Below are 15,324 nucleotides of genomic sequence, written 5' to 3' on the forward strand. Positions count from 1 at the left end.
ATTCCCTTTCATAATGAGTACTCTCAAATTCACTATAGTGTATTTATTTGGTATTCTGAACTAAATCAAATCGCATCCTCCTCTCCACAACCTGCCAAATAATATATCGTAACGTACCGGTACTAAAAAAGCAAACCTACTGTTTCCAAATGTGATGAACAATTCAAGAAATCGAGAGTGAAAATAAAGTCTTTTTCCTTTTAGATAAACGAGCTCAAGAAATTTCTAAGTCTCTTTTATTACATTCTCCCTGATGTTTTTGTTGTACAGCATGGAGTATGCATATTGTTTAAATGGAATGTAGCTTAAAAGAAGTGAAGTCGAAGGTTACCTGTTGTTATTTGTTACATTTGTGCAATGAATAAGTTGTATTTATATTCAAGTAATGTTACAATTTCCTACGTCTTCTTGCCGTTTCTGTCAAACGGCTTCCTGAATTTATATCGTAAAAGAATGTAAATCAAACACTGCAGAAATGTCAAGTCTCATCAGGCGAGGGTCTACAAGAAAGTCTGAGTAAGGACCTTGTTAAAAATTATTAATAATTTTATATCACTGTTATTGTTATTGTTAAATAGTGCTAACATGTACAGAGTTTCTTTTGAAGGGAAACCCAGCCAAGTGTCGCTTCGAGATCTGTTCCATTATCATGGTCTGAAGACATTCAGTGGATTTGCCTTTCAATCACGTTTTTATTAAGATATTTTCTGTTGGGACTAATACGGGGAATAAACTTCAAAACCACGATTCATCGTTAGTTTTGTTGATTTCTAAACCACTTTGTTAGTGCTGTCCCCCTTATAAGTTGTAGTATGGGGTATTTAATAGTTACAGGTCTTTGATAGTTTACCCTGCAGTGTCCACAATGTTTATGTTTGTTTAACTTGGTAAAAAAAAAAAAAAAAATTCTTTGCAGTAATTGTGGGCCACTTCCTGTTGTAATCTAGTGTACCTAGGGTAGTTAGCATGGATAAAAATAACTAGTCATATTTAAGGTGCGACTGTAATTTCCCTGAAGTTAACATCCTTGTACAAGGAGAATATGATTCAAAAATGTCAAATTAACATAGTAAAAGCAGTATATAATGTGATGTTAAAGCGCATTGTTGGAACGTACAGTATAAGTACTGATGTAGGCTATGTCATAGGTTGCCTATTTGCTGAAAGCGTATGTTAATGATGACATTACATTATACTTTGCTTTCTTTCCTTTTATGTATCATCACAAAGAATTGGATATTTACTTCATATTCTGATTGACGTTATTTAGGCATTCTGTTTACACACACATATCTCTTGATGCTGCTGATATTTGTTCTTGGGATAAGCTATGTACTTTCAGTAGAAATATTTATTTTTATTCCACCTCATATTCTGTATGATGTGTACGACAGATGCTTGTTCTTGGACAAAGTAAGTAGGCCTATTGACTTATCCGTTTGTAATAACCTCATTACTAAGCGTTTGGTCAGGTCCTGTGTGCTAATGTCATATGATTTTTTTGTCATGTAGATCTCCACAAGGCTAGTTCCCAGAAGCTTAATTAAGGCCATGGCCGCTTCCTTCCAACTCCTAGGCCTTTCCTATCCCATCGTCGCCATAGGACCTATCTGTGTTGGTGCGATGTAAAGCCAAAAAAAGAAAAAAAAGGTTTCCAGAAGTTTGTTAGAAAACAGAGCTCGATAGCTGCAGTTGCTTAAGTACGGCCAGTATCCAGTAATCGGGAGATAGTGGGTTCAAGCCCCACTGTCGGCAGCCCTGAAGATCGTTTTCCGTGGTTTCCCATTTTCACATCAGGCAAATGCCGGGGCTGTTCCTTACTTAAGGCCACGGCCGCTTCCTTCCAATTCCTAGGCCCTTCCTATCCCATCGTCGCCATAAGACATATCTGTGTCGGTGCGATGTAAAGCAAACAGCAAAAAAAAGTTTGTTAGAATTTTTTTTTTTTTTCTAAAGAGAGATCTTTTCCCGTTTGTCTTGTGATGTTTGGACATTTGTTCATGGACTGGTTTGAAAGACCATTTCATGCCACCCCATCCTGTGCAGACCTCTTTATCTCTATGTAACTAGCGTCTCCTGCATCTACTCTCACCGTATCTTTCTGTTATATAGGGTTAATTTGAGTAGTTTGGGTATAAGTTACAATTTATTGAATACAACTTAACATATTCTCATGCACACTCTAGTTTAATATAATATATTATTGATTTCACAGGTGCCTATGATGTGGTGTTAACATTTTTGTGTTGGTCACACTGATACTGCCTGGAAAAGAAATGTGTGCTTTTGTTTGCTAGTATTTGGATATATATATAGAGAGAGAACAGTCAAAGCAGTAGGCCTATTGTTTGGAAGTAGCTGTGATACAGTAACAAATTCAGGAATGTGTACGATACACACATGTATATAACATGTTTTTAATAAATTAAGAAATGGATCACTGATAGTTTTTAGTAAATTATAATTTACAAACGTGGGGTAATTTGGGTATACCAAAGTGAATGTGGCAAGATAGTGAAGGACTATAGGGGACAGGTAACAGGGCAAGACGTATGCAAGTAAAAACAATATTCAGTCAAGTTTTGAACCGAATGCAAGGGGGATGTTCTTTGTTACACATTTCCGTGAGACTGTTAATATTGAATGTATTGATGGACAAAAATCCTAAGCGTTTTCTGTCCCTGATTTTAATGTAAGATATTTTAAATGTACGAAAGGCCGTATTAAGCACTTGCATACTGGCTGAGTTACATTTTAATCGGGTTATAACTTAACTAGCTGATGTACCCGCGCTTCGCTATGGAATTTTCAGGAAGACGGTCTTTGTGGTTTTCCCAACTGAAGTAAACATAGGTCATTACAATAACTTCAGTAGGAATGTAGCGATTAAAAGGAATGTTATAAAATACTTAATCAAATGGAGAACCGCACATTTTCTCACTTTTAATGAACAATTCTGCGGTTTATATAGATGTTGATTCCATAAGGAACCAGAGATATTTGTCCCGAATGAGTAAATTCATAATACCAATATAAATGGTCCGTTGGACATTATAAATTATCCAGCTAACTCATTCCTGGTTGCCAGCATTTCACCCCAGTGTGCTAAGTTGGACTCATCAGTTGGTAAATAGCACACCCACCAAGACGCATGGCTAGTGCATACCGTGGAGGCCACTGCCTAAGCTACTTGGAGCCACGGGCAGTTATTATTGATTGGGTTATTATTGATCAGTTTTACGAGCTTTCTATATTGTAGGCCTTCACATTTAGTTTTGTTTCGACTCTGTGATATTAGGGCGTCTTAAAAATTATTTATAGCATAGACTGTTGTTCTTTATTCCCTGACTACATACCGATTTTCATTAAATTCTGTTTACCCATTTTCTCGTGACTCGGCGCTGATATGGACTTAGCAACAAAAATCCATTTTTATGAATATCTCTGTTATCATAACCAGTATGCTAAAAATGTGTAAGGCATAAATGATAGGAAATTTAATACTCTACAACTTTAGTTATGTAGTATTTATCAATAGGACGACTAATAACATAAATATTTGAGAATTAAATTTTAGGCCTTCCCCTAAACTACCATTTCACTCAGCGTGAATAAAATTATTTATAGCCTAGATCAGGGCCTCTCAAACGCCCAAAATCTCACGCGTGCAGAGCGAGGCGCAAGAGCTTCGTGCACTGTGCATCGGTGTCGCTCGGTGCCGCTCGGCATGGCTCGGATCAAGGCTTCGTCTCTGGGCTACTCGGCTCTACTCGGCTATACTCGGCTCAACTCAGCCCGGATTTGGAGCGCTACGGCACAAGTGGGGCAGAGGGAGACAGGCGGAGCGAGCGAGACAGGCGTGGGGAAAGAGAGAGTTAGCGCTATTGCTCCAAATCGAGGAGTGGGGGTCTGCACTCTGGTCAACCAAGCCAAGTCGTCTTTTGCACCGTGCACAGTGCATGCACCACGCGCATGCACCCTGAGAGGCCCTGGCCTAGATTGTAGTGGCTTATTCCCCGACTTTACATACCTGTTTTCATTAAATTCTCTTCGGCCGTTTTCTCGTGATGCTCATACATACATACATACAGACAGACATTACGGAAAATGAAAAAAGTGCATTTCCTTGTTAGGCCTACTGTGGACACGACCAATACAGAAATACCATTCTTTAAGTTATGAGCAATGTACAGACAAAACTCTTAATATATATATATATATATATTTAAAACCAAGCTCGATAGCTGCAGTCGCTTAAGTGCGGCCAGTATCCAGTATTCGGGAGATAGTGGGTTCGAGCCCCACTGTCGGCAGCCCTGAAGATGGTTTTCCGTCGTTTCCCATTTTCACACCAGGCAAATGCTGGGGCTGTACCTTAATTAAGGCCATGGCCGCTTCCTTCCCAGTCCTAGCCCCTTCCTGTCCTATCGTCGCCGTAAGACCTATCTGTGTCGGTGCGACGTAAAGCCAATAGCAAAGTATATATAGCCTGTATAGATATATATTTAGTTTGAATTTGTCTTAATTTAACATTTTTAAGTACCTATCCAATCTACACATTCTGTCCAATTTACATTAGCTTATGGTGGGTGTAATTTGTGTTCTGCATGGAATTTAAGATCTATTTTAACTCAATAATACATATTAACTTAACCCAAATTCCCCCATCCATGAGGTAAATTGGGTGCAGTGAAACTTAAGTGTCATTACTGTGATAAGACGTCAACATACTTGAAAATGCAATAGAATCATTCTAGAAGGGCACAGTGCCAACATATGAAAATCTGACTGAAAAATATTATCATGGTAACAGTTTATGGGTCCCTAAATTTGCAAAAGGCCATTTTTTATACCCAAATTACCCCAGGCCATCCTGTCTGATATAAAAAATAATTTAAATAATATTTCTTTTGAATCTGTAACAATGCTGTATTTTGCAATGACCTATATGCTACTGCTAATGACGTACACTGACTGACAGAGCAAATGCAACACCAAGAAGGAGTGGTTCGAAAGGGATGAAAGTTGGGAAAAAAACAGAGACGGCACGGACGAATAATTGATGTTTATTTCAAACCGATATGCAGGTTACACGATGCGCACGGCATCGACTCAGTAGGATGTAGGACCACCGCGAGCGGCGATGCACGCAGAAACACGTCGAGGTACAGAGTCAATAAGAGTGCGGATGGTGTCCTGAGGGATGGTTCTCCATTCTCTGTCAACCATTTGCCACATTTGGTCGTCCGTACGAGGCTGGGGCAGAGTTTGCAAACGGCGTCCAATGAGATCCCACACGTGTTCGATTGGTGAGAGATCCGGAGAGTACGCTGGCCACGGAAGCATCTGTACACCTCGTAGAGCCTGTTGGGAGATGCGAGCAGTGTGTAGGCGGGCATTATCCTGCTGAAACAGAGCATTGGGCAGCCCCTGAAGGTACGGGAGTGCCACCGGCCGCAGCACATGCTGCACGTAGCGGTGGGCATTTAACGTGCCTTGAATACTCACTAGAGGTGACGTAGAATCATACGCAATAGCGCCCCAAACCATGATGCCGCGTTGTCTAGCGGTAGGGCGCTCCACAGTTACTGCCGGATTTGACCTTTCTCCACGCCGACGCCACACTCGTGTGCGGTGACTATCACTGACAGAACAGAAGCGTGACTCATCGGAGAACACGACGTTCCGCCATTCCCTCATCCAAGTCGCTCTAGCCCGGCACCATGCCAGGCGTGCACGTCTATGCTGTGGAGTCAATGGTAGTCTTCTGAGCGGACGCCGGGAGTGCAGGCCTCCTTCAACCAATCGACGGGAAATTGTTCTGGTCGATATTGGAACAGCCAGGGTGTCTTGCACATGCTGAAGAATGGCGGTTGACGTGGCGTGCGGGGCAGCCACCGCTTGGCGGCGGATGCGCCGATCCTCGCGTGCTGACGTCACTCGGGCTGCGCCTGGACCCCTCGCACGTGCCACATGTCCCTGCGCCAGCCATCTTCGCCACAGGCGCTGCACCGTGGACACATCCCTATGGGTATCGGCTGCGATTTGACGAAGCGACCAACCTGCCCTTCTCAGCCCGATCACCATACCCCTCGTAAAGTCGTCTGTCTGCTGGAAATGCCTCCGTTGACGGCGGCCTGGCATTCTTAGCTATACACGTGTCCTGTGGCACACGACAACACGTTCTACAATGACTGTCAGCTGAGAAATCACGGTACGAAGTGGGCCATTCGCCAACGCCTTATCCCATTTATCGTTCGCTACGTGCGCAGCACAGCGGCGCATTTCACATCATGAGCATACCTCAGTGACGTCAGTCTACCCTGTAATTGGCATTAAAGTTCTGACCACTCCTTCTTGGTGTTGCATTTGCTCTGTCAGTCAGTGTAAATGGAAGTAAGGGTGTTGAAATTTTGTCATACAGGAGTTCTGTAATGTGCTGGTGTCATTTCACCTGCCTTGGTTGGAATCAAACCTGCTATCTTGGGAACTGTGGACCCATGGCAAACCAACTGTGCCTCTAAGGTTGGTCGTTGAGATATAGGCCTATTTTCTATAAAGTTCTAATAATGTTTAAATATTCCTTATATTCTCCTGTATTTGTGTTTTATATGTCTCCTTGAGGATTGATCGGGATAGCTGAGTGCATGAAAACACTTGCCAAGTTTGTCAGTGCCTGTGGGTTAGGTGACTGTTGGGTTCTAATTGTACTTATAGCAATTATTGATTTTTTCTTTTCTTTTTTTTCACATCCAGAGAAGAGTGTAAATGTGTCTTTCTAAAGCCTTTAGTCATATTCTTATGAGTCTGAACTTATGTTAACTATGAAGAGGCCTATGTAGACTAAAACAGACAATGCAGTTTCACCTATTTGTTATATGTTTTTCCTCACACCCTGTGTGTGTGGAAATGTTGACTATAATGTCTTGAGGACCTATAATGAAACAACAAGTATCATCTTAAGACTCACCGAGCGAGTTGGCCGCGCGGTTAGGGTGGCGTAGCTGTGAGCTTGCATTTGGGAGATACTGAGTTCGATCCCCACTGTATGCAGCCCTGAAGATGGTTTTCTGTGCTTTTATATTTTCACACCAGGCAAATGCTGGGACTGTGCCTTAATTAAGGCCATGGTTGATTACTTTTCACTCCTAGCTCTTTCCTATCACATTGTTGCTATTAGACCTATCTGTGTTGGTGTGACGTAAAGCAAAATTGTTAAAAAAAAAAAAAGCTTAAGATCTTTGAGATGTAAGTTACTTAGCAATTTGTGACCAGGAAGTAGTAGTAATGATGATTTTTCTTGGCTACCATGTGCCGGCATGCTCATTTGACACCATTTAGGCTGCTAGCTTATCGATTTTGTATATCTGTTTTACTCTACCAAATGGCCAAGAAACTAGAGCTCTGTTGGGTGGACTATTGATAAATTAAATTTTGTTGTGCAACCACCAAATTAGGCACCAGTGATCATTCACATGGCAGCATTGTGCAACATAAAATGCTAAATAGCCTTTTTTTAATTCTTAAAAAATTTAACTAACTGTCCGACCTCTCTTGCTGGTATTGTGCACTTTTAAACAGCGCATAGTTCTTACATTCACATTCCTCATAAATATGAGCCTGAAGTGCATACTACATGCGGCTATTGCTGCTTAATTTGGTAAAAATATAGTAACCGATGCTCAAGGATTATTACATACAATGTTACTTTAAATGCTTCCAAGCTTACCTTAAACTGATCGTGGAAGAGAGATGTGTTCAATATGCTTGCCAGGGACCAACCCACCCGCCCCTAGAAGTACATTTACTTTTATAACCAAAAATACTGTTTTAAACGCCATACTCCATTGCTTATAACGGTGATTGGTTCACGTAAGGAAGAGGATGATGTCACTGACATCTAGGATGAGGCCGAGAATTTGTTACCAACCATTGCCACACTCCCTTCGAGAGGCTCTTTTCTATCGCCGCGGCGCGTACTGTCCACACGGCAAGAAAAAAGGTATAGCGATATTAAACCAACAACCAACAGTTGGCAGCATTGTCATTCCTCTCAGCGCTACTAGTGCTACAGTGAACTGGCGTCTGCCACCTAGCGGTGGCTCGTGTTACTAAACCTTGAGTACCACTTTCTATAGTTTCGCCCTTAATTTTTTTTTTTTTTTTTTTATGGTGCAGGGTTTATGCAGGACCTCTCTTAAGTTATTAGCTTTTATTACTCTGTTGTTTTTGGTAATGCAAGTTTTTTGCTTTAGGGTAAAAGTGGGAACCCTTGGATATCCAGAATATAAATACATTTTATTTCCACGTTATTTTGTAAATAAAAACAAAACACCACACAAGGTTTTGCAAAATTATTTTGAGACCATAGTGCATTGATTAACTTGTTATAATACAAAATGATTCAAAACGGGAATTCATTTAATAGTGGACCAAACTTATGGAATTAGTCTTCTGATGTGTCCCCCTCAGTCTTGTAAAGATACCATGGACTGACATCGGTGGTGGTGATGTTTTAAGGGGCCTAACTCCTAGGTCATCAGCCCTATTATCAGTAATTTGTGATCAGAAAATGTAGGGTCAGGGTCAATTTTTCATTAATGAGACTTGCATCCCTTTAATTAGTTACATTTTACAAATTTGTACCATTGAGATGGTTCTTAGTCTTGTTTTCTCGTGCAACATTCTAATACAGTAAAACGTGTGTTTAACGGAACCTTAATGAATGGGAAAACTGCCTATATAAGAAAATTTTCCTGGTTCTGTGAATTATGGTTTAATATTCATGTAGGCCTAAGCTTAGTGAAACCTGTCTGACCCTTTTCAGTACATGTATATTCCGAATGGATATAAGAGTCTGAGATAGTATTCAGCCAGAAAATGAACTCGGACTGTCTGGTTGTAAAGCGACAACTCTTATCTGTAGACCATGATGGGGATATTCCGTATGGTTTGGATGTCCTTTACTGTAGGAGTGCAGAAAGACTAAAACTTGAGGCTGGAAACTTAGGGGCCTCCTTCATCCCTTATCTGATTTTGTCACATTGCGAGTGTAAACTTAATGAGTTGCTGACTAACCGAACACAGTGCAGTTTTCCTAGAAAGATCTCAGATTTAGTGTGCTGACAGTTAAGAATCACAGAGTTTTGTGCTGTAATTACAGTGTCATTTTAAAAGTGATGGAAGGAAAGAAATGCATGGTTTTAAATTTGTACACAAAAATTAAGGTTTTAGAAGGTAATCGGAAAGAGAAATTTTCTGTTAACCCATTGGGACCTGAATAATTTTTCCACCTGCAGGGGCAGAAAACTCTATTTTTGGGAACTATGCAGTAACTTGGTTTATTGCAAATTGTTAAAAAACTTATATTTTTAGAAAGCTGCTTTCATCACAGATCAGTACCTAAATGATCTGTAATTTTTTTTTCAGTCTTAGTAGTGAATCACTGTGATATTTTTTGAAACAACTCTTCTGTTGAAGTGGCATACCATATTTTTCTCATAGCTGCCTGACATCTGACCTTAATTTCTGAGCCTTGCACACTTTGCAGAGCCTAGAAGGATGCTTTTTCCTTTCTGTTGGAGGGACAGGAACTGGATAATGGTCCCATACTTTTCCCTGAAGCCGCAGAGAGCAGTCTTTACCGGGCGGTCTTCCTTGTGGTGTTCTACGAGGGAGTACGATATTCTGTAACATTTGTTCGGCAAATGTAGTGTGGAACTCCTGGTATCATACAGCCGCCTTCCAGTAACCTTAACGAATACAGCATGTAAATTTAAGATAGCCTTATCCAAAAGATACACCATTATTTTTCTATAACACTTGTTAGTACGTCACATTTGCACAAATATGAAGTTTTTGAAGCTTCCACCTAATCAATACTTTATTTGTATGTTGTTATTTTATGGTACCGGTTTCGACCTTGTGAAGTTCATCTTCAGCTGACCAACATAACATGTAATTAAAACATCACTGTAAGAATATCACATGGTATGGGTAGAACATTGTCAATTTACGAATATTCTTTGTACTAGCTTAAGCAATCGTCTACATTGAATGATATGAGAATTAAAACTTAACTTACTATTATGTACATGGATGATGTGTGTTAAATATAGAATATTCTTAAATTATAAACGTGTCACATTATCAATTTGCGAATGTTCTTCATCTTATCTTAAACACTCATCTACGTTAAATGATATGAGAATAAAAACTTAACATTACTATTACGTGCAAGGGTGATGTATGTTAAATATACAATGTTCTTAAATTACAAACGTCCACTGTTCCACATTAAAACTTATAGCTAGATGAATAAAACATTTTTTTTTTGCACAATTAAATTCATGCCGCGTATGGTACTTATGCGACTATGTTATGACATGTGATCAGCCGTGTTCGTCCACTGATGGTATGGTGGTATAAGTTTCTTGAAGTAATATGAACACTTATGTTGAGGTCAAGGTTGTTGTCTGGTATTAGATGTGGAACTTCATCGATCTATATGTAGTGCTTGCAGTTCATGTTAAAAATAATTTTTGCCATAAAATGAAAAGAATCAAAACAGTCATTGAAAAGAATAAAAAGAATCAAAAAACAAAACCCAACACACATTAAAGAACGCCAGAAGACACGCCCCACTCCACTCCTACTCCCTCAAACAGCCGCTCCTCCTACTCCTTCAACCTTCGCCCCCCGCAACCACAAGCAGCAGCTTCAGACACACACGGAACAGTGCACGACATGCTCCCGAATAGCACACACCAAGGGTCAACAACAACAGTAAGTACATGCACACTTATTCGCACATTAAATAGACATTCCAACTTGGCAGGTACAAAATTTCTTACACTTCATTCTCTATTTTTACAGATACAAATACGCCCAACAACACAAAGTGAAGAAAGGAGCTTTCACGCTAATCATATAACATAAGATATGTTAAAATTAAGAAACACGTAATGACATTTGACAAAATCAAATAACGTAAAGACCAAGAGAAGCACATCGTAAAAATAACGATCTGTTTATAATTTTACACCTCCTATTAAATTTTATGGCAAAAACTATTTTAATATGAATTGCAAGAACTGCATATAGATCGACAAAGTTCCACATCTAATACCGGACAACAACCTTGACCTCAACATAAGTGTTCATATTACTTCAAGAAACTTATACCACCATACCATCAGTGGATGACCACTGCTGATCACACGTCATAACATAGTCACATGAGTACAATACACCGCATTAATTTAATTGTGCTTCAAAATGTTTTATTCATCCAGCTATAAGTTTTAATGTCGAACAGTGGACGTTTATAATTTATAAGTTTATAAGTTTTAATTCTCATATCATTCAGTGCAGACGATTGCTTAAGCTAGTACAAAGAATATTCGTGAATTGACAATGTTTTACTCATACTGTGTGACATTTCTTGCAGTGTTGTTTTAATTACATGTTATGTTGGTCAGCTGAAGATGACCTTCACAAGGTCGAAACCGGTACTGTAAAATAATAACATATAAATAAAGTATTGCTTAGGTGGAAGCTTCAAAATCTTCATATTTGTGAATATCAAAATCAATACGGAAATGAAACTTATAGATTATGATAGTACGTCACATTACAGGGAAAAAATGCAAGGACTTTGTCTTGATGATCTAAGGCATTCACTTTGCTTTTGCATCTTCCAATACCCTTAGGTTTTTTTTACTTCTTTTTGCCCTCCACCTCGTTTTCTGCAAACTTTCATTACTTCAAAGTCCAAGTCTTCATCAGCGGTTGAAAGCAAGTGAACATCCTTTTTGTCTTTCCACTTTAGCGCAAGAATATTATTAGCTGCCATTCTTATGGTCTCATCTTTCTTCAGTTTTACTGTGTGGAATTCTGGAGGCATGTTTTTCCTGCTACAGTGCTTGGTCCCTACAGCATGGATTCCATTCTCCAGTAAGGTATGAAAAAGTTCAGGAGAAACATAGCAGTTATCAAAATATAATATATGACCTTGATTCAAGTTTGCTTCTATTAGATCTAACACTACTGCTTTGATGTTAGATTATCACCCTGTTTGTCCTGTCTGGTATAAATTGTGTTCTGGTAACAGTGACTATGCACTTTCACAGAGTTTATAAATTTTAATTCCCAACCTCGCTCGCGTGGAAGTTTTGTATTGCACAAATGGGAGCCTGCCTCAAAATTTCATGAGAGACTCATCAGTATCTATATCTCGATCAAGATTGTAGATTTTCTGAAACTTTGTTTGCAAACATGAAATAACGTCCGATTTTTTTGTAGGCTCTGTAAAATTGTCATTGGAGAAGTGCAGAAATTGTGAAATTTGACAAAATCGTTTGAATGTCGTAGTTCCAGTAAATATATTAGTTTCTATAACCTTCTTGTTAGACCAGAGATGTTCAGCTGGGTGCCTGTTGAGGCTAGCCCGGTGTGGCCAGGCTGGTCTGATGTAAATGCAGGCAGCTTACGTAGCATGCATATGTCACGGTGAAGTGCGAGAGTGAATACACTTGCAGGGAAGTGAAGCAGTGTCGTTCGATTGTGACTATGATACTCTCCTCCACTACTCAGTAACATGTTGATTCAAGTACAGTTTTAAAAATAAAGAAAATATAAAATGCTGTATTACAAGAAAACCAACCTTTTCAACATATTCTGGTTTGTTTTATACTGCGCTCGATACAAACAGTCAGTTTTATTTTCTGATATTTATACATTCAAAGAAAACTGACACGTTATAATTGCTTTGTTACAATTTACAAAGATACAGGGTTTAAGCGTGCAAGCTATGATATACAATTCCTTGGATGGGAATGACGGTATTTCCGTTAAAACTGTAAATTTACTGTTATTCATTTATAAAAACATAATATATTAACATAATTCAACAAGTTTAATGCTTGATTTTGCGCATTGTTTTAGTGTTACGTGACTTTCCCTGTTCACTGAATTTCTGAAAATAGTATTTAAAACTTATTACCTATCAGATTGAGGCTTCCGGTGACGAGTGAGGACATGGATATTTACTATCCAGCATTAAAGTATTACAGTATGCCTTCAAATAAATAACCTAACTGATGTTATTCCCGTAAGCATATTGGATTGTTAGTGAGTTGATCAGATAATTTAAACCCAAGCAACCACAAGCCACAGCTTATCCACCGTAACTCCGTATTATATTAGAAATGTTTCTAAAGCTTCTCTTAAAATTGTAATTCATTATGTACAGTACAAAAATATTTGAGGTTGTTGGCCTAACTCTTTATTGTATCTGGTCAAAATAAATAAACTGCAGTTAACATAAATAACTTGTTTCTTACAACATAAACTGAACATGACATGGATTTCTGCCCTCTTTCTTTCATTATTTTCTGCTTCCATTTCAAACTCGTGTATCTCCGCAGTGATCAAGAGTGACTGGGAGAATATCGCCCAACCTGCACCGCCTGTGATGTTACCACAATGTCACTGTGTCTGAATAGAGTATGCTAATCGCCTGCCTACCTGTCCGCCCACACGCTTACTGTGCTGTGCGCCTGCAGGACGAAATGCCCAGCGTGAGCACCACTGTATTAGACCAGTGCAACTTGAGGTTCGGTTTCCTTACTTGGCTCATGAGAATCACCTGTAAAAAATTTGCCATTATCTCATCAGCTGTGCAAGGGTACCGTTTACTTTCACAGTTTAATCCATTTCTTGTCAAATTATTCATCTGGAAATCGGCATAGTCATTGGTGTCTGTCATAATCATTTCCCAGAACTCATCCCCAAGGAATTCAGAACAGACATCTAATATGCATGTTTTGTCCCCAGTGTTCTAGAAATGACTGCATTGAGATGAGAAATACCAGTGAAAGGAATTGTCCTCGGTGCATTTGAAATGTTCGACCAACTTCATGCTGAAGATCCAGCTCGTAAAACATCCACCTCATCATGGTCTTAATTTATATCGTTCATACTGCCATCGTCACTAGAATTATTTTCAGTAGAAGTATCAATATCACTATTATCATCTTTATAAGAATGATCACTGTCTCCTGACGAAAAATCATAACTTTCTAGCCACTTCACGATATCTTTGTCGCCACCAGCCATGTTTGTTTACTACAAGCACATACAGATCGCATTTTGCCTTTTTATACAGCATTCTATGAACTTAGTAGGATGAATTTTATTTAGAAGATTTCCTGAACTCCAAGGAGTAATTTGCATATGTCGCAAGACTCATCTCTTGCGCCAGTAACTTGAACTACTAGCGTTTATATGGTAGTACGGCTGGGGGTACGTAGTACTTTTAATATTTTGGAAGATAAATGGCGACTTGTATTCTATGGTAGAATAACCCACGGTGTTCCCTGCCTGCTGTTGGTGGGGAACGGTACTGCCGCTTCTACATAATACTGACTTTTAAATCATTTTCTTGAAAGGAAAACACCTGACTAGACTAGAAGCTGGGGGTGGGGGGCAGCCCCACCTTGCCCCCGGGTGTGGGCACCCTTGTTTCTCTGTGATTTGAATTCCTTGTAAAACTGAAGGTGGCATTGTTATGATTAATGCCCGGATGTTTATGACCTAAAAATATTATTAATATGTAAGCATTTTATGATCTAAAAATGTATTAAAATATGACAATGAATATGACTTCCAACATTTTTTGGTAACATTTTCAAAATCTTCAAAATCTTGCCTCTGTTTAAATTAACATTATATTGGAAATATACTTTTAAAATCTAGCACATTCAATAATTATAATAAATAAGTAATAATATTAATTTTTATTAGACTATTATATGGTATTTTGAATTTAATTACTCAATCCTGAGGTAACTCTCGACTCTGAACAGAAAGAAATAAATTTCACATTTTGGTGGGCAATTAGAAGGAATTACAACAGCAAATTACATACATTTTAAAGTTTTCAGGTAGGAATGATCTTCTATTTTTCACGCAACATTGACTTGTAACGGGGAAAGGACTGCTCAACATTGCTGGATGTTATGGGGCATATTTGAAATACGTCAAGTCATTAGAGTTCAATTGAAAGCTCACCTTTCTGTCTCTTTCTATACAACTTACCCTCCTAATTCACATAAATATACAGTGGCGGTCAAAATAATAGAGCCACCCCTATTGACGAGATTAAGAACTAGGATATCTATTAGTTCGCAAAATCTCCACGAGTGCCGTGTTGTCAGTCCCTTTTAGACAATATCAGGGAAGACGTCGCTGCTGTCTGTAGTCGTGCGAAAGGAAGCGTTTGAGCTAGACGTTCGAAAAGAGGCATAAAGGTAAGAATCTTAT

General features: G+C 39.0%; 1 protein-coding gene across 1 annotated transcript in view; it reads left to right on the plus strand.

The window, feature by feature from the left end:
* The first annotated feature begins 285 nt into the window (after positions 1–285).
* Positions 286–15,324, plus strand: part of Clk (circadian locomoter output cycles kaput protein Clock) — a 938,225-nt gene continuing 923,186 nt past the window's right edge. Inside the window, exon 1 of the mRNA XM_068225986.1 lies at positions 286–516. Coding sequence (XP_068082087.1) covers positions 476–516 — 41 coding nt within the window. The 5' untranslated portion in view covers positions 286–475. The remainder of the gene's footprint in view (positions 517–15,324) is intronic.

Source organism: Anabrus simplex, chromosome 2 (assembly GCF_040414725.1).
Source record: "Anabrus simplex isolate iqAnaSimp1 chromosome 2, ASM4041472v1, whole genome shotgun sequence".
NCBI classification, from domain to species: domain Eukaryota; kingdom Metazoa; phylum Arthropoda; class Insecta; order Orthoptera; family Tettigoniidae; genus Anabrus; species Anabrus simplex.